This window comes from Aotus nancymaae, unplaced genomic scaffold (assembly GCF_030222135.1).
Source record: "Aotus nancymaae isolate 86718 unplaced genomic scaffold, 86718_ANA_hifiasm-v0.15.2.pri h1tg000059l, whole genome shotgun sequence".
Taxonomy (NCBI): Eukaryota; Metazoa; Chordata; class Mammalia; order Primates; family Aotidae; genus Aotus; species Aotus nancymaae.
Genome location: NW_026988473.1, coordinates 57,316,306 through 57,343,886, shown reverse-complemented (window position 1 = coordinate 57,343,886; position 27,581 = coordinate 57,316,306). Strand labels below are relative to the sequence as shown.

The 27,581-nt window shown below is 55.5% G+C and overlaps 1 protein-coding gene across 1 annotated transcript in view; it reads right to left on the bottom strand.

Moving 5' to 3' along the window:
* Positions 1 to 27,041, bottom strand: part of ARHGEF17 (Rho guanine nucleotide exchange factor 17) — a 61,166-nt gene extending 34,125 nt beyond the window's left edge. Inside the window, exon 1 of the mRNA XM_012456934.2 lies at positions 23,847 to 27,041. Within this exon, the coding sequence (XP_012312357.2) occupies positions 23,847 to 27,041 (3,195 nt within the window). The remainder of the gene's footprint in view (positions 1 to 23,846) is intronic.
* Positions 27,042 to 27,581: the final 540 nt, after the last annotated feature.

Sequence of the window (27,581 nt, the reverse complement as noted above, 5' to 3'; positions counted from 1 at the left end):
ATGGATAGACAGACCCCCAACAGATGTGAAAAACATTTGAGGAGCTCAAAAACTCTGAATGTAATCATCCTCAAGAGGCTGGGACTGTCACCCCCATTTTACAGGCAGAGAAACCAGAACCCAGATCTGGGCCCCACATCTGTTTCTGACGGGGGCAGGTTGCCCTGCCCTTGGCAGTCGAGGAGGACCCCATGGGAATCCCATGGGGCCTTAGGGTAGGTAGGACTTCCTAAATCTGGCAACCCCTGCTTTAGAGGCTGCCAGGAAATGCACCCACCTGCCCCCATGCACACTTCTGCCTACATACTGGCCTGCCCTGTGGTCCCAGCACTGGCTTAAAACCTGTGAATGAGATGACCTCCAGGGGCCCTCCTCTCCCAGCTCTAAAAGTTATTTCATTCAAAATGTCTAAACCTGGCTCAGCACTGGACAAGTGGTTAGGGAATCAGGCCTGTGTGGCCCAGCACCACCACAGTTCAGCCTCTGATTCTTGACCTGCACAGAGCACTGGAAAGCAGGGATCCCTTCCCTCTCCTCCACCCAGCTCCCCAGCCTGCAGGAGGCTCGGATCGTGGGAACGGAAGTTATCCAGGGTCTGTTTCCAGCCCCTCTTGTTCCCTCCCTCCTTCAGACCCAGGAGCAGGGGGAAGGGCTGCAGTCGTGTGTTGTCGGTGGGATGGGGTGTCCTGCCTCTGGCGCAGAAGATGACTCACTAGGCCATGGGCCAGGCACCCTGGGAAAGGCCAGGGCAGCCTCAGCCAGAGGCCCAGGGAGCTGACGCAGGGAGGAGGGGGCCAGGGTCTGCCTCGGCTGAAGATAAATCCTGGGGGCTCTCAAAGCCCCACAGCCAAAAGAGGCTGTCTTCCCCACTTACCACAGTTCCAGAAATTCTATTCCTGTCATCAGAGGCCTAGGGAAGCTTAAGGTGCAATCATCCCTCAGCAGCCTACGTGTGTGACCTCCCAGGCTCCCCTCCAGCCAGGCCAGGTGACCTCACCACTGTCTGACCCCAGCCTCCTCCCCACCTCGCCACCTTTGTGCAGGCTGCTCCTCTGCCTGGGCTGCCCTCCTTGCTCTTGGTCCTGTTCAAGCCCCATCTAACCTTTATGCTCTGCCTCTTCCAGGAAGTTTCTTTTAAATCCTCCATCCTCCCTGACCTATCCCCACTACAGACCAGGGTACTGAGCAAACTGCCTGGTGTTAATTCCCCAATCAGCAGCCTCCTTTTTAGCATATTGAAAGACCTACTATGTGCCAGGCTTGCACTCAGGCAATCTGCCCAGGTACTAAGGGACACAAAACAAAGTCTGTGAGCTCCAACAGGGAGGGGACATTTCTGCCTTGTTCCAGAAGTTTCCATGCCAACAACAGAGGCTGGCCCACAGTAAGTGCTCAGTTCACATTTGTGAATTTGTAGCTGAATGAAAGCAAGTATCAGTGTAATGGATGTGCACTGATTAGTTTAGAATGTCCATGTTCAGGCCGGGCACAGTGGCTCATAGTTGTAATTCCAGCACTTTGGGAGGCTGAGGTGGGCGGATCACGAGGTCAAGAGATTGAGACCATCCTGGCCAACATGGTGAAACCCCGTCTCTACTAAAAACACAAAAATTAGTTGGGCGTGGTGGTGTGCGCCTGTAGTCCCAGCTACTCAGGAGGCTGAGGCAGGAGAATTGCTTGAACCCAGGAGGCGGAGGTTGCCGTGAGCTGAGATCATGCCACTGTACTCCAGCCTGGCGCCTGGCAACAGAACAAGCCTCTGTCTCAAAAAAAAAAAAAAGAATGTCCATGTTCAGTCCTCTCTTGAAGGAGGGAAGCAGAGAAGGGATCATTTCTATGGATTTGATATATGGGCACTGAGGCTCAAAGAGGAAATGTCTCATGCCTAGTGGTAGGCAGTCAGCTGGGCTAGAACCAGACCAGACCAGGCTTTTGGAGCTCTTCCATTGTAGCTTGCCCAGAGAGGACCAACCAGCTGGGTTGCACTGTAGCCCCTACCTCTGCTACTCTCACCCTGTCTCAGGACCCAGGTGACACTCTGAGGGGAGAGAAAGTTCTACCCATCAGTCAGTCACTCCAGCCCTGGGCCTGGGTCCGTACTGTAATCCAGCACCAAGGGAAGCCCCTTCCCATCACATCAGGCACGTGTAGGGTGGTCAGGATGCCCACAGGCAGTGACCATGCCCACTCAACGATCCCTCCACCCTAGCCTCTGGAAAAAGTGGTCTTTGCCTCTGGCTGACCAACAACAACAGCTTGGGCTTTTAGTCCTTACTGAATTTATCCACCAATGGTGACCAGCCTTAACATCTGGATAGCCATAGTCACACGTGTGTGTGTGTGCGCGCGCCCAGGCAAGTGTGCACAGTGGATAAGATTCACAGCTGAAGGTCAGCCTCAGTCAAACCCGGGGTCTACTCTCCTGAGGCCCAGGACAAGGCCACCACCGCCAGGAAGTCTTTCTGGTAGCACAGACCTGCCCACTCCCCTCCTCTGAACTTACGGAGTTGCGGCCTTCAAAACTCAGGGTCTTTCTAGTCTTGTGGTTATTGACAATAGTGGCACCACCCAGTACCTTAGAGTTTACAAAACACTTCCAGGGCCTAATTTCATGAACTGTTCTGCGGGAAAGCAAGGCTCAGCTCAGTGAGAAGCCATGCTTACTCAGGTTCTCAAGACAGGTTGGTGGGACCGGGACTCAAATCTCCACGCTGCCACTGACCTGCTGTGGGACTGTGGGCAAGTCACACAACCTCGCTGGGCCTGAGGACCGGAAGAGAGCAAAAGCATAAACCAGGAGGAGAGGATCTCCTGAGGATTCATCTGTGCTGCTTACTAAGCGCTCCACAGGTATTATTTTAATCTCACAATAAGCCTCCTGGGTAGGCCCTATTATTACCCTATTTTACACAAGAGGATGATGAGCATAGTTAAGTACCTTGCTCTTAAGTATCTTGCACAAGGTCCCTCAATCAGACAGGATTCCTACCCCCCCAGGGACCCCAGAAGGAAGAGGTATGGGGTTTTCTAGGAACCAGGAGAGAGGGACACCTTCTCGCCTAAGGGAGTGACCTTGAGACAGCCCAGGCTCCCAGAATGAGGAGAACAGTCACTTGGCCTTTTTCACAGCAGGGAAAACTGGCGACAACCTCAAGGTCCAACCACAGGAAGGCCCAGTGACTCATGCACTTACTGAGATCTTTGAAATTGCTATGGAAAAGTATTTGGGTATAGTATCAAATGAGACAAGCAAGAAACATACATTCTGTACTATCTCAATGTTATTTAAAACACACACACACACACACACACACACACACACACACACACGGAGAGAAAGCCTGGAGGGAAGTACACCAGAACATTAACAGTGGGCAGGGGACCTGGACAAAGGTGGGTAGAGCCAGAGACCACTCTCCATTGATGGCTGCCCGACCTCCAGGAAACCCCCATCTGTGCCTCAGTTTCCTCATCTATGAAGTAGAGAATATACAGGGCTTACTTCGCACAGTGCCTGGAACAAAGAGAGCATTCAATAAATATTGGCTGTTATGAATAACCACAGTCTCAGAGATCAGGTCCCCTCAGGGGTCAGCGGATGGCTGAAGAACCCTCCTCCCAGGGCCAGGCCTCCCTGGCAGCCCTCCCTGGCATATCCGCAGGGCCGAGGAGCTCACCCCTCCCATGGTGCCATGGTAGCTCCTTCCACTATGGGCATGTCTGCTTAAGATAAAGTCAAGGTGGGCTGGACCCCTCAGTCTCTGGGTAGCCTTAGAATTGGACAGCAATGACCTTGGGGAGGATCTTCCTCCACCTCCTATTCAAAAATCCTTTGGGCTCTTACGCTTCTGTGGGGTGATTCTCCAGATGAGAGCTGGGAGAGGTCTTCTGGGTGGCTCTCTTGTCCCCAGCCCAGGTGACACCTCTATCCCTCTCTCTCTCCCGGGACAACAGAGTAGCATTTGTTGGCAGCACTTTTTGCCTTTTCCATTTCTCCTTTGGAAAACAAATGAGAAGCCAGCTGAGTCTGACCTCCTCCCCACCCCACCCCCCAACCCTCCAGGCCCCCAGGGGAGGGAGGCCCTCTCTGCCTCCTCCCTGGACAACAGGCCTGGTGGAGAACCCCAGAGGAGGGGCCCTGTGAGCTGGCTGTTGCCATGGTAATGGCAGCCCTGGAATTTGACCACTGGGGCCCAGGAGTGGGGGTGGGGAGCTGGTATAGGCTATGCTAGGGGCAGGGAGGAGGGTCCAGGGGCCCAGGAAAGCCAAGAAGAGCAATGCAGGGCAGGGATCCAGGGTCCCCTCCCTGATCTCAGTTTCCCCATCTGTAAAAGAGGGAGAGGCATGGGCCTTAAGATCTCTCTTTCTACCTCTAATCCAAATCAAGATGTGGGTAAGGGCTAGGGGTATGGGAGCCAGCCAGGACAAGGCCATGTTCCCCCTTTGATGGATAGGGACCCCAGGGAACAGGGACTCAACCCAAGGTCACACAGCAAGTCCAGGGTAGCGGCAGGACTAGGTTCTGGGGGATGTGGTCTGTCCACTCTGGCTTCCCTATTTTGCTAAAGGAGAGGACAAGGGTGCCTGCCTCATGGTAAGGAGAAGAGGACCCCCAAGAATGGTAATGGCTGGGCCCACATTGCTGAGACAGCAGATAATGTGCCCACCCTCAGAAACCCCTGACTTTCCTGGATCCAGAGGGCTGGCAGAGGGTCTGCCACTACCTCCACCTGCTGTGCCAGGCTGCAGTGGGTATTTTTAAATGGGTGCCTGCCCCCTCCACCTTCCTGCCTGCCCATTCCAGGAACACAGTGAATTCTGCTGCCAGCTCTCCATCCACTTGGGCCAAACCTGAGTGGGTGCTAGCTCCACGGTCTTCCTCTCTGCCTCCACCTCCAGGACAGGCCCCTCTTGCTGGCTTCCTCCTCCCTCACAGTCAGCCCTGAGATCAGGGTGATGTCCAGGGCCTCTTCCAGCTATGACACTCTGGGCCCAGAGAGGGGATGGGACTTGCCCAAAGTCACACAGCACGGACCAGGATTTTGAGAATGTTGTGCCACCTTCTAGTGCCCAGCAAGTTCTCTGGTGCCACTCCAGGCCCTTCTGTTCATCCCTCTGCCACTGCCCCTCAACAGCCACAGCCTCGATCCCCTCAGCTGACCTTCACACCCACCCTAAAAAGATACACCAATTCTGACCAAGCCATTCCTTACCTTAAAACCAACCAACAGGGAAAAAAACAGAGTTGCAGCCATAACTCACACTACACACCAGGATAAATTCCAAACAGATCAAAGATTTAAATGTAAAACAAAACAAGAAAACTTCAGACACCAGAGAAAACCCAGGAAGAGAATTGCTTTATAACCTTGAAGTGGGAAAGGCCTTTCGAACTATGACTCCAAATCCAGAAGCTATAAAATAAAAGCTTGATAAATTAGACCACATAACAACAAAACCTTCTGCATGGTAAAAATATAAACAAAGTCAAAAGTCAAGTGACAAATCAGGAAAAAATATTTGCAACTCATATGCCAGACAAAGAACTAATTTGCCTAACATTTAAAAGGTTCCTAGAAACTGATAAAAACAAAAGGCCAACAAACCAACAGAAAAATAGATAAAGGACATGAGCCATTTACAGAAACAGGAATCTATATGTCTCTTGGAGACAGAAAAAGATGCTCAACCTTACTCATAAGATAAACACGAATTAAAATACACTGAGATCTATCAGATTGGGAAAATATCCAAAGGTCTGAGTTGGCGGGATTGCGGGGAAATGGGCCTCGTACCTACTGCTGATGGTGGAACCCCATGGACAGCAGCAAAATGAGAATCACGTTTATCCTCTATCCCAGCAATTCTACTCCTAAGAAATGTCCTACGAACACGCTTGTTCACTGCAGCACTGTTTGTAACAGCAAAAGACTGAAAAAAGCCTAAATATCCATCAAGAAGTGGTTGCATACAGTTTGGTATTCTGCACGACGGTACACCATACAGTACAAAAAAGAATATGAGGCGGGGCGCGGTGGCTGACGCCTGTAATCCCAGCACTTTGGGAGGCTGACGCAGGCGGATCACCTGAGGGCAGGAGTTTGGGACCAGCCTGGCCAACATGGTGAAACCCCATCTCTACTAAAAATACCAAAATTAGCTGGGCATGGTGGCACACACCTGTAATCCCAGCTACTCAGGAGGCTGAGGCAGGAGAATCGCTTGAACCCGGGAGACGGAGGTTGCAGTGAGTTGAGATCACGCCATTGCACTCCAGCCTGGGTGACAGAATGAGACTCCGTCTCAAAAAAAAAAAAAAACCCAAAATACAAAAAACAAAAAACAATATGGAAGCTCTCAAAGTACTGATAGGGCAAGACCTGCAAATGATATTAAGTGTAATGAGCAAGGGGCAAAGGGGCAGAGTGATGTGCCACCATCGTGTGGAGGAAGGGAATAGATGATGAATTTGCTAGTGTTTGCAGATAGAAGGATTCACAAAGACACTATTAGCTGGGTGGCCTGGGGTCAGGCAGGGTAGAAAATAGGCAGCCAGGTGGGAAGGAGACTTTCTATCCTTTTGGAATTTTCCTAACCATGTGAATATATCATCTATTCAAAACATTAAATATACAGTTTTAATTTTTTTTTTTTAAATCCACCTTGCAATCAGGCCCCTGCTGCCCACTCCAGCCTCATTTCTCATCTCTGAACAGCTTTTGCACCCCTCATCTTCCTTCTCCATCCTGCCTCTCCCGGCTCCCTCTAGGACTCTCTCTCCTAGACCTTCTGGGCTCCCCTCGCCTCAGGGTACCTCTGCCCCGGCCCGGACCATGCCCTGATGACATAGGCCTGATGCTCCTGTCTGAGTCTGTGTCTGCCACCTCAAGGTGGGGCACGGCCTGTGTTCCCAGCCTACATACAGGACCAGTTTCCAAGGTGGTTCCCATTGAACGAAGACTCCACAGAAGAACATGGGGCACTGCCTTGGGGCCCCAAGTTTGGAGGCTTTGTCTTTGCATTCCCTCTTCCATTTCCACATTGGTCTCCTCTGGGACAGTTCCAGTCTCACATGTGGTGTTCCTCCAGGAAGCCCTCCCTACCCACCTCACATTCAGAGAGGGGTCTAGCATTCCAGCCCTTTCTGCAGAGAACTGTCCAATTCCTCCTTCAAGTCAAACCCCCGACACCTGCCTTAGGTAGAGCGACCTCGGGGCTGGGCTTTGAGCTTCAAAATGAATACCCAGCCTAGAGGAAGGCCCTGGGGTCAGAAGTCACTGGGTGACTGGCAATCCTGCCCCTCTCTGGGCCCCCCCATCTGTATGGCGAGGAACATAGACCAGCTGCTCCAGAGTGGGTGATGGGCAAGTTTAAAACAGGGTGGGGATTTCTGCTAGCAAAAATCCCACAAAGCCCCCAGCCCGCAGAGTCCCATCCCTTCTGCACAGCCCCACTCCTTTCCTTTGGACAGCTGCCCGTGGGGAACTCCAAGCCTCCCTCAGGGATCTCAGCTCATCCCCCTACCAAGGAAGACCATCTGGACTACTCTCAGTGACCCCATCCCCTTCTCTCCATCCCTGGGGCTCTTCCTCAGCCAGCTAGGTCACCTCCCTCCCTCCCTTCCAACTTGTTTCATGGCTTCCCACTAATCCCCAGTGGCCTGTGGTCCAGCCCAGCCACCGCAGACATTATCACATTAAATTCTCGAAATAACTCTATAATAGGTGCCACAATCATCATCCCCATTTTACAGGTGCATACACTGAGCCACAGAGGGGCTAAGTACTGACTTGTGAGTACTTAGCTTTTACAATGAGTAATTACCCAGGACTACCCACAAAGCTAAGAGGAAGAGCAGGATTTGAACCAAAGCCATCTGGCCTCAGTCTATTCTAACCATTACACCAACCCAGCTGGATATAAGATTCATGTACTTGTACCCAGACACCTCAATGAGCTGACCCTTGCTGACCCACCAGCATCAAATTTCCCCACCATTACCACGCTCTGGCTGCATCATGTTCTGGTCATAGCAGTTCCTCCAGCCCATCACATTCTTATGCCCTGGGCCTTTGCATGTGCTGGTCTCTCTACCAGGTGTAGCTTCCTATGTTTATGTTTGGCAATTTCCTACTCATCCTATATTTTTGGTGGCCAAAGAAGTGGGAGACTAGGCTGTATGGTGGGCCAGGCAGGCTGCTAACAAGGAGGGCAAGGTCTAGGTCCTGAAGGGCCTTAGACCTGCCAGCCTCAGAGCTCAGTCTTTCTCCCGCCAACACTTGTTCACACTCTTCCCTTTCCACACTCCAAACTCTGGGGAACTCCTTCCTGATTCTAACCTAACTCACTCACCCTACAGGAGTCAGAAGGATTCCTGGGCCTCTAAGGAATGTGCTCCTGCCTGTCCCCTGTCAGTGTGACTGAGCTGTGACTGAGCTGGGCTGAGACAGGGTGCACATTCTGAAAGCATAGCTGGTTGTCAGCTCCTACCTCCCTCCAAAGGACCTGTGTCCTTCCAGGTGGCAGCAGTGGGCAGGCGGGATCTTCCCACCACTCCAACAGGTTGTCCTCCTGATCAACTGGGATCCAGCCAGCTCCAGGTCCCAGGTGGGGGGTGCTGCCTGCTCTTAGGAGCACCAAGGATGGGCAGTGTGCTCCATCAGCCTGGTTGCTTCTGGAGACCTGGCCCCCGACAGAGTTTGCCCCTGCCCAGGCAGCCTGGCTGGTTGCCCTTCTGAGCCTGCAGATACACTGAAGGGAGAAGCTTGTCCCATTCTAACACTTCCCATCAGGAAGGGCTTCCCTCTGCCCACAACAGAGATTTCCTGACTTAAGTCCTGGGGGCTCCATGGAAGTACATGAAAATGGGGTCCAGGGGGCAGATATGCCCCTACTTTCACTTAAATCAATGAGATCGGCCTGCTTTATACTTCTGTGTCAAGATTCCTCTAGAAGAAAAGGTTCCACTATTTTTTATTTATTTTTTAAATTTTTTGAGATGGAGTTTTATTCTTGGTGCCCAGGCTAGAGCACAATGGTGCGATCTCAGTGCACTGCAACCTCCACCTCCTGGGTTCAAGTGATTCTCCTGCCTCAGCCTGCCGAGTAGCTGGTATTACAGGGGTGTGCCACCATGCCCAGCTAATTTTTGTATTTTCAGTACAGTCGGAGTTTCACCATGTTGACCAGGCTAGTCTCGAACTCCTGACCTTAGGTGATCTGCCTGCCTCGGCCTCCCAAGTGCTGGGATTACAGGTGTGAGCCACCACACCCAGCCAAGTTTCACTATTTTTAAAAGCTTGGAAATTACCACTCTAGGATCAAGTCCAGGCTTTGAGGCCTGGCCTTTAGGACCCTCCGGGGCCCACCTGACCTCTCTAGAACCAGGGAGCTTTCATGGTACCCCAGACACACCAGGGCTTCTCCATCACAGGCCTCTACCTTAGCAGTTCTCTCTGCCTGAAGGGCCCTGGCTCATTTCTGCCTGTCAAGGCCCCGCTAGTCCTTCAAGATTCCAGCCACCGCCCTAAGTTAGCCTCCCCTGCCCTTACCCTTTTTGGCCTCCTCTGACCTCCAGTTCTCAGGAACCCCTTCTCCTTCACCCTGCAGCCCCCATGCTAACCCTGCATATACAGATACCAGTGGGCCAAAGTGCAATTGAATTTTAAAGGTTCCCCTGGGTTCCCCCAACCCACCACTCAGAGCTTACTTCAGAGTTAATTATCCAGGACTTGTTAGAAAAGTTAGGAGCAGCTGTGCAGTCAGTACTCAGTCAATCTACCAATGATGGTGAACACACTAGTTCTCAGTCAAATGGCTGGGCTGTCCCCATGGGAGCAACGTCTGCTCCCAGGCAGGAAGTGGCCTAAGCCCTCTCCCCACTCACCGGGCTCTGGCATCCATTGCCCAGCCCCACCCCTTGCTGGACACTCTGAGGGTGGTACAGGAGCAAATTTCTCTGTTCACATCTCTCCAGATGGATAACGCCTGTTTATATTACTTGCTGACATCTGGCTGCCCCAATTGACAACCTTTGCTGTCATCAAAGGTTGCTCCAGGGAAGGTCTCAGGCTCAGTCCTCACTCCTGATATCTACACAGATTGAAAAGTGTGTGTGTGTGCACAATGCCTATATGCTGTGCTCCTCAGGGTCTGCCTGTGTTGAGATGGGTGGGGGTTTGCTGTCAGCTTACCCCACAGTGTGGGAACTGTTGGTTTCAGTGTGCCCACCTCCAGCCTGCAGGCTTTCCCAGGGCTCCTCTCTACATTTCCAGCATAAGCACAGGGCCCAGCCCTGGAAGAAAATTTCTTCCTCAGCACCCACAGCCCAGGCCTGGCCACACAGGAAGCGACCTGATGACTGAGGCCCAAGTGTTAAACTCATGGGACAGGGCTCAGGGCTAGGGGCCCAGAGGGAGTCAGAGCAGGAGGCTGGGGGTTGGGGAGCTTTGGGCTGGCTGCGGGTCTGGGCCTCTCTGGGCTCTTTGTCCAAATATGGAGGGTTTTTTTTGTCTTCATTTGAGTCATGCCGGCCATGGCCCAAGAGATCTACTTTCCAGATACTACAGATGGGACTGCGCCACACTGCCTGGCCTGTCTGTCTCCCCTTCCCCTCCCTGCCTGTGGCCCATCTCTGCACCTTCCCAAACTCCTGGGCCGAGTTCTCTCTGCCAGCAGAAAGCCCAACACCCACCTCAGCTGCTTTCCAGCACCAAGAGAAGGGTCTCAGGGCCCATGAAAGGAGGAAACACTCATTCCTTCTGTGCCTGTCACCTCCTCCGACTCCCCATAGGGCCCCTCAAGTGCAACTGAGCCATTCAACTAATATTTACTGAGCAACTACTATGTGCTGGTTCCTGGGACTCAGACTATGGACTGCGAATCCAGTAGTGCAAAATCCACCCTTTCTTCCTGTGCCCACCTTGATGATGGCACTGCCCCCCACCCAGGCAGGCCTGAAAGGCAGGGGCCTAAGCACGGGTTCTGGAGCCAGACCATCTGGGTCTGAACTCCACCCAGTGAGACTGTCCTGGTTTGAATACCACCTCTTTCTAGGCTCTGTGATCTGAGCTAAGCACCCTCACCCTCTCTGGGCCCATGTCTGCTTCCAACCCACCCCCAGTCAGTGCCGACTTGGGACAGCACCCTTTGCCCATCTGCCAGCTTCCACCTGCCTGGTCCACAGGGCAGCAGAAACACAGGGCTAGGCATAGGCATGGGTGGGGAGGGGAGCTGGGGGGAGCCTGGGCGCTCCCCCAGGGCAGGGCTCAGTTGTCCTCCTCCAGCCTCCCCCACATTATTTATTTAATAAATGTGTACTGAGGCTCCACCTTGTGCCAGGAACAGGAGGGCTTGGCATGGGTGGATCCACCTGACCAGAACCAAGCATTGAGTCACAGGGCGAACTGGGGGCTCCCACCCACAACTCCACACCCTAGAGCCTTAGAGGTCTGTTACCCCCGAAGCAGAGAGGAGCTGCAATCATGGCTTATCCTGGGACAGAGGCAGTTCTGGACATGTGGGCTGGGAAGCAGAGGGGCCTCCACCCTACACGGCCCTTTTCCAAAGGCCACTCCCTGGCCAGGGGTCTCTGTCTGGCTCTGTCAAGGGAGGCAGGGTGACACAGACGGTCAGAGGAGACGAGAGACAGGCAGAGGGGCAAGACCCAGGGAGGAGGGCAGGGCAAAGGACTGGAAGAGAGAAGAAAGCAAGAAGCCCCCATCAGAGGAAGGCCTGGTGCGAGTGGCTGGAACAAAGACAGATGCATTTGCCCAGGAGGCCAACAGAGGCCCTCCACTGCCCAGGCCTGCATCCAGGTGATGAGATGGGGCAGGCCGGCCCGCCTTCTCCTACTCCTCCACCAGCCTTGGGGCCAGGCCCGGGACTATTTTTAGCTGGGGCTGAATTTAGCCATTCTTTCGGAAATTCCTCACCCGCCCCAGGCAACGCCCCCGCTGGCCTTGGGGAGAAGCCTGGAAGTGGCGGGTCCAGGCTGGAGGGGAGGAGGGGCCCAGGAGCAGCAAGAACTCAGAGAGTGCACAGGCATCTGATGGCGAAAGCAGGCTCCGCTCAGGCCCCGGCGGGAGGCACTCCTCTCCCTACGCTGCGGCCCTCCTCTTCCTCAGAAAGGCCTCCAGGGCTGCAGGGCTGCAGAATAGCACTGGTCTCAAAATCCAGGGTACAAATATCACAAGATTCTTTGTCTCTGACTATAGGACCGGCCACGAGGGCTGCTGGCAAGGATGCCTGCCTGTGGACCTACCAGTTCCTCTCCCCCAGTTCCTGAAAGCCTGCATATTCTAGAGCTCTGCTGGGACTCTGGAGGACTTCACCGATGGGGAAACCAAGGCAGAGGGACTTATCTTGGGTTAGAGCCAGCAAGTCAGCTCCAGCCTGCTTCTTCATTCCCTTCCACACTCCCTCCATCAAGCCTCTCCCAGGAGGGCTGGACTGCAGGTGCGGCCTGGAGCTCTGCGGCTCTGCAGGGACCCCCCTGAGTGGCAGGGCACTTCCACTGGAGCAGAGGGTTTGAGGTCAGATAGGAGGCTTACTGGGCACAGAGGCAGGGCTCACAACCACCTCACTCTTTCAGAATGCAGAGGAAAGTTCTGCCCAGACGAGAAGTGAGTCCTGCTCCCCCAACCCAGTTTCTGATAGAGCCCCTGAACCTAAATTCAAATCCCCAGATTCTACCTCCAAATTGTCTTCCCAGTCAGTTCTCCCCTCGCCAGCTCCATATCCTATGCTCCCTAAGCTCAGGCTCCTCACATTCCTGGACCCTCGAGTCAGATCATCACCTCACAACCAGAGGATGCTGTGATGTGCAAAGCTGGCAGTGCTCCCTGCCCTTCCTCTCCCATGGCTCCCCTCTGCCCAGGCTGTTTAACTCAGCACTTGAGGCTTTCAGCCTGGCTCCTGCCCACATAGAGCTTCTCCCCAGGTGCTCTGGTCAAACTGAGGCCTCCCTGCCCCTCTAGGCCTCAGACACATACAGGGGCTTCCTTTTTCTGCCCTGGTTCAGACAAGTTCCCTAAAATGCCAGATGAACCATATCACTGCTCTTCTTGAGAATTCTCAGCAGCCCCTTACACAGTGCGAGGCTGGAGCAATGGTGAGATGTGTGGGGAGGATTTCTGGCTCTGGTCCACTACTGTGTGGCCTTGGGCAAGGCCCCTTGCTAGGCTTCAGTTTCCCCATCTGAATGATGCAGGCGTGAGGAAGGCTAGAAAACATGGCTGGTTTCTAAGGGTCTTTCCAGGTAGACAGTTCTGGCATGAAAGTCCCTGGCCCTTTTCTTCCTTCTCCTGCCCTTTTGGCCTGCCAAGAAGTTGGACATCTCATCACCAGGCCCCACTCCAGGAAGACAGGGAAAGATGGGGGATAGCAAGAAACCCAGGGTGAGACCTCAGTAATGCAGGCAGCTAAGAAAGCTGGAGCTATCGGGACCTTTATTGGGGGAAGGCATCCCTCCCCATCTGTCCACCCCTTCCCTTCCACATCTGCTCCTTAACCTCCAGTGCCCTGTCCTGGGAAAGGACTGAATGTTTGTCCAGGGGGTTGGGGAGTGGGGTCCCAGCAGTCCCTGGAGGCCCAGCTGTGGGGCTGGCTGGCAGCCAGGAACCCTGCCTCCCCCCCTTCCTGCTCCACAGCACTGCACGGGAGCTGGGCCTGCTCACCCTCTGGGAACCAATAAACAGGAAGCAGACACCAACCTTGTGTTTGCTCCCTCAGCTGGCCCCTCCATCACTGCTCCCACTGCACTCCCACTGGTCCCCGACCTGCCACGCCTCTCCCGACCCCAGAGTCTCAGGACTACAGGACATCAGAAACAAGAACTCACAATCTCAAAATCACAAATAAAATCAAGTTAAGAGGTCTGGGCTCTTGGAAAAGAACCCAGAATCCTTCATCTTGAAACCACAGAATTCTAGACTCTTGAGTGACAATCTCAAAACACACACTAAGTGGCCACATTTCTGAGAGCTGTCTGGAGCCAGCTTCCTGGGCTGAGCACTCCACAAGCATTCTCTCTTTGTCCCTCATAATAACTCCTTAGTGCCCCCATTTTACAGAGCAGGAAACTAAGGCTCAGAGTTGGAATCCAATGACTTTTGTTAATATCACCCAGCAAAGGGAGTCAGAATCAGTTGTGATTTTAACCCTCATCAGTCTGACCCCAAAGCCCACCAGGCACACAGACACTGACTCCCTGAGCCCCACCTCACAGGCTGCTTCCAACTGAGGGGTGGCTTTGAGCAGAGAGGGCTTGGCTCTGCTCTCCCCACCGTGTGTGCTGAGCTATCCTGGACATGTCCCAGGGTGGGGCTGGTGGCAACAAAAGTAGAGGGAGAGCTGGAGAGAGGAGCAAGGACAGCAGGCATGTGGCTCAGCCTCCAGCCCTGGTTTCTCCCTCCTCCCCACCTCCGGAGAACCAGGCTTGGAGCCACTGACTCTATGTGGGTGTAGCCAGGCCCCAACCTGCCCTCCGGTCTCAAGCTTCGTCTTCTGCTTCACGGCTGGAAAGAGGGGCCCAGCAGCCAAGAATCTTAGAATCATAAAACCTTAGTATCTCAGTCATGAGGGGAGGAACTAACATTTCTTGAGCACTTACTGTGTGCCAAGCCCTCTTGGCATGCTCTTATTTAATCTCAGCAGTCACTGGGCGCAGTGGCTCTCGTCCGTCATCCCAGCACTTTGAGAGGCCAAGGCGGGACGATTACTTGAGCTGAGGAGTTCGAGACCAGCCTGGACAACATAGTGAGACCTTGCCTCTACTAAAAATAAAAAAAATGGCCAGGCATGATGGCGCACTCCTGTGGTCCCAGCTCCTTGGGAAGTTGAGGTGGGAGGGATTTCTTGAGTCCAGGAAGTCAAGGCTGCAGTGAGCTGTGATCGACCCTCTGCACTCTAGCCTGGATGACAGAGTGAGACCCTATCTCAAAAAATAAAAAATAGGCTGGGCATGGTGGCTCACACCTGTAATTCCAGCACTTTGGGAGGCTGAGGAGGATGAATCATGAGGTCAGGAGATTGAGACCATCCTGGCCAACATGGTGAAACCCTGTCTCTACTAAAATACAAAAAGTTAGCTGGGAGTAGTGGCCTGAGCCTGTAATCTGGGTTACTCACGAGGCTGAGGCAGGGGAATTGCTTGAACCTGGGAGGCGGAGGTTGCAGTAAGCTGCCATTGCGCCACTGCACTCCAGCCTGGCGACAGACCAAGATACCGTCTCAAAAAATAAATAATTAAAAAATTAAAAATAAATTAAAAATAAAATAATCTTAACAATAATCCTCTGTGGAATTAGGGGATACCCCCATTGACTACAGCCGCAGGGGAGTAGGTAAGTGCTTGCCTGGGTCTGAAAGCTAGCATGCAGGGAGAAGGCATTCTGGACAGCATCCTTCACCTTCCATCTGCCACCTCCCTGAAGCCTCCCTAGGCCTCTCAGGGATGAAGAGACCTGACAGCTACTCTGATCAGACAGCACCAAGGACACCAATCCCTACGTGGAGCTCCCAGCACATAGGGTGACAGAACTTCTTTCCTCTGCCATCGGGCTCTCAGTTCTGTCCTCAGCTGGGGCAGCCTGGCAGAGACATGATCCTGCCTCCTCCCTAGGCCCCCACCTTCCCTTCTTGCCCTGGCTTTAAACTCTTCAATCAACCGCCCTTCTTGGGAGCTGCCTCATCCCACTTCTAGTCAGCAAAACTAGGGCCTGCCACCTCTGAAAGCCAGGCCTCGCCCCAGGAACACATTGGCACTTCTGTCCCTGCCCCACCAGGCCTGGGCTCTGCCTGCCTCTGGATCTCACCCAACTCAGGGCGCTAGGACCCTTGGCGAAAGCTCCTGGCAGGCAGGGATGGTGTCCAAGCTTTCCCCGTGTGTCCCCACTGCCCAACACAGGGCTCAATGATTGACTGCTAAATGAACGAATGGCAAATGAAAATGGAAAGAAATGGCAAGTTAAATACAGTGGGCCTGAGTTCAAAAGTTCTGCCCCAGGAGCAGCACCAGCTGGGGACTCCGAATCTCAGAAGCCAACATCCTGATCCTTTGCCTATCTGTGCAGTAGGCAGAATAATGCTGCTTCCATTACATCCCCATTCTAATCCCCAGAACCTGCGAATGTTACCTTACCTGGCAGCAGGGACTTTGCAGGTGTAACTAAGGATTCTGAGAGGGGAAGATTATCAAATTATCAGGTGGGCCCAATGAATCACAAGGGTTCTTAAAGAGGGAGGAAGGAGGTACAGGGTAATCAAGAGATTTGAAGATGCTGGGGAAGATGGGGGAAGGGGCCACAGGCTGAGGAGTGCTGGTAGCCACGAGAGGCTGGTAAAGGCAAGGGCGTTGATCTCCCCTGGGCCTCCAGATGTGGGCAGGCGTGTCAGCACCTGGATCTTAGCCCAGTGAAATCCTTCAGACTTCTGACCTCCAGACTGCAGAGTAGGAGATCTGTGTTGCTTTCAGCCACTGGATGTGTGTAGTTTGCTACCACAGCAACAGGACACTAATACATCACTCATCGGCTGACCCAGACCTCTGCAATCAGCGCAGGTCTGCCTACCTCGGCTGCGTTCTGCACTCCCCTCTCATCCTGTTCCTGCCTGGCCACTTCTCCAATCCCCACTGGAAAGAAACCAGAGGAGGTTTTGTTTGTTTGGTTTTTGCTTTTTGTTTTGAGACACAGTCTCACTCTATCGCCCAGGCTAGAGTGCAGTTGGGCAATCACAGCTCACTGCAGCTTCAACCTCCTGGGCTCAAGCCATCCTCCCACCTCAGCCTCTCAAGTAGCTGGGACCACAGGTCTGCGCCACACACATTTTTCATTTTTAGTAGAGACAAGGTCTCCCTGTGTTGCTCAAGCTGGTCTCGAACTCCTGGGCTCAAGCAATCTTCTCACCTCAGCCTCCCAGAAGTGCTGGGATTACAGGGGTGGTGAGTCACCATGCCCAGCCCAGAAGAAGTTTTACTGTCCCATCAGCTGTAACACCACACTTCTGGACAGGCCCCAGAGTGAGCACCACAGCCTGCCACAAGTGTGGAGAAAGACCCTATCTAGGGGTGGGGGGGATCCCAGAGCAGGAGCCAGTCATGGGGAAAGCAAGTTGGCGGCAGACCCAGGCCTGAGTCCTGGCACCACTCTGAACTTGCCTTCTCAGCAGCCTAGTGGGGCGGTGGGTCTCTCCCTGCCAGCACTTCATTCTGCAGCTGAGATCCTCCTCAGGACTGGGTCCTTTCCCAACAGCCCTGGGAGGAGGTTTATCCTGGTGCTCGAGAGCATGGAAGGCTCTATGGCTCTGAGAGGGGACAGAACTTATTGAAGGCCTCACACCAGAATGGTGGTGAGGCAAAGCTGGACCCCAGATCTCCTGACTCCTCATGCAGAGGTCTATGTGAATACGTTTATACACATATCCACCAGGCTGTCCCTAGTGAACCCTAGAGCTACTGGAGGGTGGGATCCTTGAAGTCCCTCCAGGCGCTCGGGCACCCTGGTTGGGGCCCCAAACCCCTGCATCTCAGACTGAGGTTCACTCACTGCACAGAGCCCAGCAGCCTGACAGTTTTCCTTTGCGTCTGTCTTCCCCAACCCCCAGAATGCCCCAGAGACCCTGAGAGGTAAGAATTAGAGGGAGGACACTGGGGCGGGGGGAAGGAATCAACTCCCATGGGGAGACATCAGCTCCAATAGGCTCCTGCTTCCCAGGGGACCGGGGCCCCCATTTCAGGGCCTGCCAGCAAGGCGCCAGGCTGCCTGGGCACATTTCCCAGTAAGTACACCAGGGCTTCAAGCCTTTCTGGGAAACATGGGCTCCCCCTTCCCCCACCCTGCCACCACCATCCCTGCCAACTCTGCTTAGTGGAAACTCTGTGGGGCCAATGTATGCTCTGGGAGTCAGGACACCTGGAGCCAAATCCCATACTCGAGCTTTGGGGCCTTGGACAGACCCTGCCCACTCTGGGCCTGCTTCTTTATCAGACTATTGGAGCCACAGCAATGCCCACCTAGCTGGAGGATCAGATGGGAGGGACGGGGCTGCCTTGGGGGTTGGGGAAGGTGTGAGCTCCCTGTCCCAGGAGACATGCATGCTGGAGCTAGATGGGTGTCATGGTGGTGGCTGCAGAGGAGACACCAGTGGGATATGGCCCTGTCACCTGCCTCATGGGGGCCCTGTGGTGGCTCCACTCTCCTAGCCTTTCAGCCAAGCCAATGTGGGTCTGCGAGGGGTGGCCATGTAGCTCAAAGCCCAGTTCACTCTGGAGACTTTGTCAAACCCCCCTCCCCACCTTAAGTGACCCCCCACACACTGTCCAGCCATGCGAGCAGTTGTAGCTCTGTGTTCACCTTGAACGTCGTAGTCCAGGCCCTTGAGAAGCCCCTGGGGCTGCAGCAGAAACCCACCACCCCACCATCTCTGCCCAGGCCCAAGCCACCATCATCTTTTGTCCAGATTATCCCAGTAGCCTTCTGACTGGCCTCACAGCCTCCACCTGACTCCCTGCAATCTACCCCCATGGAGCAGCCAGAGCAGACCTGTGAACACATAAGTAAGACCAGGCCACTATTCTACCAGAACCTTCCAACAGTGCCTGTCCCATCTCACTCAGAGCATGTGCTGAAGTCCTACTATTGGTCTACATGATCTTTCTCACCCTAACCCACCTCTGATCTCCTCTTTCTCTGCTACATCCATACAGTCCTCTTGACTGTTTCTCAAACACCTCAATGCCTTTGCACCTGCTGTTCCTTTCTGTCCAGAATGCTGTTCCCCTCAGCCACCTGACCTGCTCCCTCACTTCTTCCAGGCCTCTGCTCAAATGTCACCTCCTCAGACAGGCATTCCCGGCCTCTTGATCTAAAGCATCCCCACCTTATCATTCTCTACTCCCTTATCCTGCTTTATTTTTCTACCAGCCCCTACTACTCCCTGACACAGAATGTCTCCACTTACAGACAGGCCTCCTCCCTAGTCTGGAAGCTCTACAAGGGCAGGCCTTTGTTTTGTTTGCTGCTGTATTCCCAGGCCTAGAGGAGTGCCTGACACGTCTCATTGCTCAGACAGTATTTGTTCAATGGATGAATGTGTTACCCTATCAAGGGCAACCCAAATCTCTGAAACAAACTCTTTCTGCACACAACCTGCCATATTCCTTTCCATCTCCTAACCTCTGCTTATGCTGTGCCCTCTTCATGGAGCCCCTCTCTCCCAGTGTTCAAGGTCAAGCTCAGGCAGAGCCTCTTCTGGAAGCCCCGGCCCAGTTCCCAGGCTAGTCCCTCAACATCCTAAGCCCCTTCGAATCAGCTTCTAGATCCTAAACTCTCTGAGTGTCTCAGCTCCCAGGAAGCCTGGGGGTGCCTCCACCCCACTGTGGGGCAGCAATGTGTAGCCTGAGAGATCACAGATGGGAGGGAGGGAGGGAAGCAGGAGGGGCAAGTCCTTACAGGGAGAGAGGGGGCTGGGGACAGGATTAGCAGCAGCCTCTCCGCCTCCCAAACCCAGCTGGGCCCAGAAACATGGGGCTGGAAAATGTCAGACTCAACTCTAGTCCATCCCCCAACACTTCCTCACTGGGGAGGACTCATTCCTGGACAGCATTCCCCACAAGAGCCCAGGGCCCTTAGGAAGGAGTTGGGAGGAGACATGTGGAATAAACAGAGGAAAGGGACTGCACTTCTGCCTGTCCTCCCCCTCCTGCTGGTGACAAGACATTTAATTATAGATATTTGGTACCGCTCAGAATTCCAAGTGTCCTAATCGCCTCCTCCCTTCCCCCCAGAACCAGTTTCCATGGAAAAATCAAAGAGCCAAGAAGGGGAAGGAGAGAACCCCCACCCCTGGGGGTTCCCCACCAAGGGGAGACAGAGAAGGGTGACTGGAACAGCTGTTGACAGACCTTCATCAGTAAGGCAGGGAGCTGGCCAGGTAGGGAGTGGATCTGAGTGGAGAGGAACAAGGCCAAGGTTCTGGTGCCTGGGCCTGGCTCTGCCCAGCCTTGCTGTGTGACCTTAGACCTAGCATTCTCCCTTTCTGGGTCTCAAAGTTCTTCCCATCCCAACCCAGGCCCTGGTGAATTAAACAACCACTATGAAAGTGTTCAGGCTGCTGGGGATGTGGAGGTAACACCCTAACTGTCCCTGACTTGTCCCCCCTACTCAGATGGCAGGCCAATCCCCTTGGGTCCCTTCACCTCCTAGACACTGATAAGCTAGGATTCAGGGTAAATTCAACAATCTTTGAGTCTAAGTCTGCACTGTAAGATAGCCACAGTTTTCACAGTTGAAGAATGAAACAGACAGTATCTGACATATAGTAAGCACTTGATAAATGTTGGCCATGGTTACTGCTTTCTAATATGTCAAAGTTTTGTGAGTTGCCGGGCGCAGGTGGCTCAAGCCTGTAATCCCAGCACTTTGGGAGGTTGAGGTGGGCGGATCATCTGAGGTCAGGAGTTCAAGACCAGCCTGACCAACATAGAGAAACCCCATCTCTACTAAAAATACAAAATTAGCCGGATGTGGTGGCACATGTCTGTAATCCCAGCTACTCGAGAGGCTGAGGCAGGAGAATCACTTGAACCTGAGAGGCGGAGGTTGGGGTGAGCCGAGATTACGCCATTGCACTCTATCCTGGGCAACAAGAGCGAAACTCTGTCTCAAGAAAAAAAAAAAAGTTTTGTGAGTCATCCGCCTGTGATGCTGAGAGACAATTCACTCCCTGCTGCAGGCTACAGTTGTAGCATGTGTCAAACAGGTAACAGGGACCTGAGGGCAGAAGGTGGGACTGCAAGATTCTGCACTTGGGGCTGGGGTGGGGGAAGCCCTCCCTCACAGGAAGAGTTGTTGACCAACCAGGCTACGGTGGGCCTCAGTGGAGGTAACGAGGCTGTGGGAGGGGCGGGGCAGGGAGACCAGACAGTTCTGCCTCCTCACCTCCCAGCACATACACATGCGTTCCTGGAATAAATGAGCGATCCCTTACTGCCTGTGCTCCTGGGTTCACACAGCTATTGCAGATAGCTGCCTTCCTCTCCCCTCTAGCCACACCCCTGGCTCCTCCCATTTCACTTGATACCCCCTGTAGGCTGAGTCCCTCCTTCTGAGCCTCACAGAGTCCCTCCTTCTGAGTCTCACAGACCAGGCAGTCTAACCTCTCACTGTACAGATGGGAAAACTGAGGGCCAAAGATGATTGTCCAGGTCTGAGTGAGTCAAAGGCTAAGCTAGGCCTGGTACCAGGCCTCCCACCTCCTGGCAAAGGGGGCAACGCCACATACAGCGTGAATGTAGACCTAAGGGTGAGGGATTCCCCACAGCCTGGTGAGGGGCGGGGGTCCTCTCAGCCCCCAGGGACTGTCAGAAGCAAAGAATGACAGCTCCTCTCGTCTTTTTTTATTCTGGAGTCCATACTACACCATCTCCACCCACTGCCCAGGGAGCGTGACTGGAGCCTCAGGCTTGAAACAAGGGAACATTGTCTCCTCAACAGAGGCCACCAGGAGGGGGTGGATAGACAGCTGCTCCCCATCTTCCCAGAGCCAGAAGGAAGGGGACAGCAGGAGGGGTTCAAGCTAGCAGATGAGAGAACTTCCAGGCTTTATGAGAGGGTGGGAAATTGGAGGATGATGGATCTTTTTAGAGCCGACTGCAGTCCACCAGGTTATACTGAGGCCCTGGAGGACCCAGCCCTGTATTCAGAAACCAAGCCTCGTGGCTGAGAAGCAGCTGGGCAGTGCAGCCTGCATTTTTCTTCTTTCCTGCTACCAGGGAGGGAACGATCACACCACCCACTCATCATACGAGAGCCTGCCAGGCAGAAGCCATTACCCCCATTTTACAGAATGGGAAAGTGAGGCACAAAGCAGGGATGTGATGGATCCTAGACCGCACAACGATTAGAAGAGCAAGGCAAACACCCTACTCTTCTAATGACAGACTCACCAGTTCCCTCCCCCTAACAGGACATCAAGCTGGGCCTGGAAAAGTGAGAGGCCTGGAGTGGGCAAAGGCTTGGAGATCAGAGGCCTCTGTTCACGGCAGGGAGAAGCCCATGTTACAGCAGATCTGTCCTGCCTCAGAGCTCCAGAAAGGGGTTGGGGGGTGTAGAGGAGAATGTGAAGGGAGGTGGGGCAGGAGCCAGTTCTGTAATCTCCCACCTCCTCTCTGGGTCCCAAAGCCTCCTCTTAGGAGAACCCCTAACCCACCTTCAGTCTCTCTGAATCCAGTGGTTTATTCCTGTCCTCTCCCACATTTGAGCCTTCAAGGCTCCCACAAAAGATAATTATATAGAACAGGAGACTGGGGAGGAGACCCCTGACAAGAGCCAGCCCTGCTCTCTCCCTCCCCTCCCCCACCTCCTAGAGACAGAACTAGTACTGGAGTTCAGGGGCACCGGAGCTGCCTTTGCTGGGACTCAGAAGGAAGGAAAGGTTCAAAACCCCTGCTCCCCACTCCCTGCCTGCTGACTCTCTCCGCAGCCTCTATGAGAAACTCCAGAGCCAGGACCAAGGGGAACTGGAGACAAGGAGAGAGAAACAAAAGAGAAAAGGAGTTCAGAGGGGCCGTGAGAGCGCTGGGAACAGGAGTGACCAAATCAGTCCAGGGTTTATAGCTTCCAGGCTTCTCACAGTCAGGGAGCACAGTGGGAGTACAGGCCACAGTTGAAATAACTGCTGGCCATCCCTGAGCTCAGCCCAGAATCAAGAGCCTGGAATCTAGCTCCCAGCCCAGATGCCAGGGCATATGCTGTCTGGATCCCATCTGAATCCACAGCCTAAACTCCAGGGATAGCTGAAGCCAGAAGTAGAAGGAGGGGTCTCAGGGAGAGTGAGCCCCCAGGGCTGGGGGTCTGGCAGAAAAGGGGTACATCTCAGAGTCACCAGGGAGGGGATAGAGTGGGGAAAAGATGCAAGGAGACAGGATGGGGAAACAAGGACTGCCCCCCTGCCCTGGACCCATACAGGCGGCCCTGAATATGGAGCCCAGAACCACCCCTGACCTCTCTAAAGGGCCCTGGCTGCTCAGCCTCTGTAGCTCCCCCCTCACCTCTGTCCTCCCCTAGAAGCCCCCATCTAGAAGCTTTTATCATCTGAAGAGGCTCTGGCAGAACTCAGGCCCCAAGAGTCCCCAGCTCAAACATAGGCTCCCCCAAACCTGCACAGTACCAGCTGGATGAAAACACAGGCACCACTTGTCCACCCACCTCCTCTGATTTTACAGATGGGGAAGTTAAGTCACAGAGAAGGCCAGTGTCACACAGCCAGAACAGAACTGCGGTAAGAACCCCGAGCCCCCTCTGCTACTCCATAAAGTAAAGCCTTGTACCTCTGCAATTCTCCCAGGTCCAGGAACACATCTACATTCTGACCTGTCATAGGAAAGCCACACGAGGAAGAGCAAACCCATGTCCACTGTGGCCCCTGAGCCAAATTTCCTATCAAAAGTCTGGCCAACAGAGCAGCAAGCCTCAGAGAAAGGACTGAGCCTGTGCTGGATGCCATCACACTCATTCCTCCAACAAGCACCCACACAGGGATCTCCAAAACCAGTCCCTGAGAAACATCCAAAGGACAAGATAAGAATCCTTTGTAATTACCACCCAGAACACCTGGAGCAGAGGAGCACCTCTGCCATTAGCACCAGCAGAAAACTGATGCTTATACAGGGCTGGAGTAGACAGGACCCTGTGTCATTAACACTCCTAAAACTGCGTGGGCATTTCCAGGACCAGAAAAGCACCTGAGCACCTACCCAGTGAGTACAATGCAAAAGACTCCCAGTGAAGTCGGCGTCCACAGCCCTCCTTTGGCCCCATCCTGAAGGCTCCCCACAAAGGACTCACCACCTGTGGCTTGCTGTAGCACTTGCTGGCAGGGGTAGGCTCATCTGGAGGCCGAGCTGCCTCAGGGGCCTTGGCCTCAGCAGAGGGCGGTACAGCCAGAGGCAAGCAGGGCATGTCCACTGGCACTGGGGCAGGGACCTCGCCCGAGTGCAGGTTCAGCATGTATTGCTTGGTGACGTCCTCGAGTGATGGTGCCTGCAACGTGGGATGGGCTCGGGCAGGGAAGCCCATGGGCTCTGGCACAGCCACACTGGGGGCAACAGAAGTTGGTGTCTCAGGCACCACAATAGGCATGAAGGTGGCGGGCACACTGGCGTGGCGAACGTGTTTGGAGGAGGGCCGGGCCCGAGACAGGCCACCAGTCTGGTCCTGACTGCCCTCATCTCTCCGAAGCTCCTGGTGACTACTTCGAGCTGGGCGCTTCTTGGAGCCTCGGCGGATTAGCCTTGGGGACAGAATGTCAGCCAGCTTGGGGTCAAAGTGAAAGTTTCGGTGGGCAGTGGTGGGGGGAGGCAGAGCCTCGGGTAGGGCCCTCTCAGACTGTGCCCGGCTCCTGGTAGCACCAGGTTCTTCTGGCTCTGCCCGCTGCTCCACAAGGATGGGCTCGCTGCTGGATGGAGGCAGCACTGGCTCAACTTCTCGGATGGGCTCCCCTCCAGGGCCCTCGAATCCAGGCCCAGCTAGCTCCCCACGGCGACTAGGGTCACTCAGGGATTTCTTCTTGGGGGCTTTGCCAGCAACCCTGTCGTCCACCACACACCCCAGGGTGCCAGGCCCCTGAACTATGCTCTGAATAACCTCCTGATATCCCTTGCTCTCTTCACTGCCCACAGACCAGTCACTGTGACCGCTGGTCAAGCCATCATCCATGGCTGAGGTTGCAGGGAGCCCTGTCTTGGGGCTCAGTGAGCCCAGCAGGTTGCTGTCCACAGAGAACCCAGTGGGCTCCTCAGAGGTGGCAGCCCGGTGGCGCTGAGGAATTGGGTCACTCAGGGACCTGTAGGCCTCACCTGCCTCCCCATTGCTCAATTCACTCCCACCAGAACCTGAAGGTGGGACTTTTCGTCGGCGGCGGAGGGCACCTGGTGTGGGAGGGGTCTCAGGGGACACCAGGGCCCACCCACCCAGACTGTCCTCAGTCCCAGGGCCATGGTGGTTCGTCTGGGCCGAGGATGAGGAAAGGGGTCGCCACATCCCTGTGGTACCCAGGCCGCAAAAGGCTGCAACAGGAGGCTCAGGGTCCGCCCCAATGCCCTCATCTGTCAGACTGGACTCAGGGCCCGAGAGCTCCTCCTGGGACCGCTGTCCTCGGGTGACGTCCCCTGACCAGTCAGGGCTTCCAGGAGGGACATCGCTTCCATCATCCTGCTGGGCACCCATGCGCTGGATCTTCTCAAAAACCTGGCGTGCCTCCTGCACATACTGGTCTTGGATGATGAGGGGCAGCGGATCCTCCTCAGCACCAGGGCCTGCCAGAAGGAGTTCGGAGGAGCTGGGCTTCAGGGCACTGGCGCGGGGCAGGCGGCGGGCCATGGGCTTCTCGGAGCAGGTGAATGACTTTGCTCTCCGCAGGGTGGCTGTCAAGTCCTTGAGTGTGGGGCGCGTGCCAGGTGATGCTGGGGCTGGGACCCGCATGGGTCCAAGTTGCCCCAAAGGGCCACCTGCGGATGCTGAGTCTCTGCCATCTAGGGTGCTGCTTTCACGGTCCCCGGGGCTCCCACCAGGTTTTCGGACCCTCAGCTCTGAAAGATCTGAGCGCAAGAAACTGAGAAGCGTCAGGGTCTCTGAGGCGATATCTGGATTTGACAGGGACTTCCGCTGACGACTCTTTTCCGGCTCAAATCCTCCATCCCTCAATGCCCTAGTGGTGCCCCCAGGTCCCTTGGCACGAGTTCGAGCCTGAGGCCGCAGAAGCCCTTCCCCAGCTCCAAAGCTAGGGGAGCGGCACACGCTCCAGCCCCCAGAACCCCTGCTAGACCAGAGGTCATCGTCCTTGAGGGTCTCTGTGCTGGAATAACGGCTGCTACCACGGGAGCCTGCGGGGCTGACCAGGTATGAGGGAAAGCTCACCTTGGCCACGCGGAAAGCTCCTCCCACAGAGTCAGACATAGGCCGAAGTCCCTCCTGGGGACCTGGGACGCAGGGCGGAGAGCCACTACCCCACTCCTGGAGTCCTTCTTCTCTAGGGACTCTTGGAGAGGTAGGGGGCTGGGGGCTCCCGGCTCCCCCTGCTGAGTCCATGCTGCTCAGATTTAACCCATCACTGTCAGGCCTGCAGTCCTGATCCAATAGGGAGCTTCCAGGCCTGAGCCCAGGCCTCCCTCCCCAGCGGTGGCTGCCCTCACCGTCTCGGTCGTCGTCACTGCCCGAGGAGTGGCCGCCGTGGTAGGCCGGACTCTGGGCCCCAGGCGGCTGCGGCGGGCCCTCCTCTTCCTCCTCGCTGGAGCTGGCAGCGCGGCTGCGGCTGACAGGATAGGAGGAGGTGATGGAGGAGAAGGAGGAGCAGGAGGCCCGGGCCCCGGCCTGCGGTTGGGAGAAGATATGCCAAGAATGTAAACCATCCGCTGGACGCTGCGCCCGCTCCTGTTGCTGCTGCTGCCGGCGTAGCCTCCCTTCGGTCGCCGGCACGGGCAGTGGCCGCGCCGAACGCAGACCCGCCAAGGGGAAGCATGTCCGAGGAGGTGGCGTCGGTGGCTGCCGCGACTCCCGAGACGGAGGCTCCCACGCGGCACCGTCGGGGCTGGGCGTTCCCGAGGCCTCAGAGTCGGCGCTGGGCCTCCTGGAGCCAGGACCGCCGAAGAGCTTGCGCATCTCGGTGACGCTGGGCCAGGCCCCTCGCGCGGCGCCCTCGACCGCTTCTTCCGCGGCCCCGGGGAAGACGCCCCCGTCCCGGGCCCCAGCAGAGCCGTCGTCCAGACGCGGCGCGTCGAAGCGCCGGGAGAGCTGGCGCACCGACGGCGAGAGGCTGCGGAGCGGGCGCGGCTGCGCGGGGGCTGCCGGGGGCCCCGACGCCAGCTTGGACACGCGCCGAGAGGGCTGGCCCGGGACAGCTGTGGTCGGCCGGCACGAGGCGCGGCGCCGCAAGCCCGGGGTGTCCGTGTCCTTCTCGCTCGGCCCGGGGCCGCCGCTCCAGCGCTCCAGCAGCTTGAACGAGACGCTGCGGTAAAGCTGGGGCCGGGGTGCCCCGTCCGCCATGGTGGCGGCACTCACTCCGGGGGGGCTGGCCTCGGGGAGCCGCGGCCAACCCCCCCCCGCGCCCCCGCTCCTTAGGAGCGCAGCGGCCCGCGCCCAAAGCAGCGCGCGGGGATGTGGGAGGAGGGCGCAGAGACCCGAGAAGAGGTTTCCCTGCCGCGGCTCAAGTTTCTGTGGCCACCAGCCGCAACGTCTCCATCCCCGGCGGCCCCTCCCGCCTCAGCTCCGACCCCCAGGCCCAGCGTCCGCTGCGGCCGCAGCGACCAGAGACACCGCGGCTCCGCCTGGGCGGGATCCCAGCGCTCGGTTCCTCGACTCTGCGCCCGCCCGCCTAGCGGCTTCGCTCTCCCGCTCCGGCTCCCGCTCCCTCCCACTTGGCTGCGCACTCCTGGCACCCTTTTGTTGCAAATAAACTTTGTGGCAGAGGAAAGGGGGCGGGGGGCGGGGCCTCGCGCCCAAAAGAGGGGGTGGGCTCCGGGTGTGCGCGAGCCTGGGAACTGGCTGGTAGGAGGGAATCGGGGAGGAGCCGAAGAAGAAAAAGCC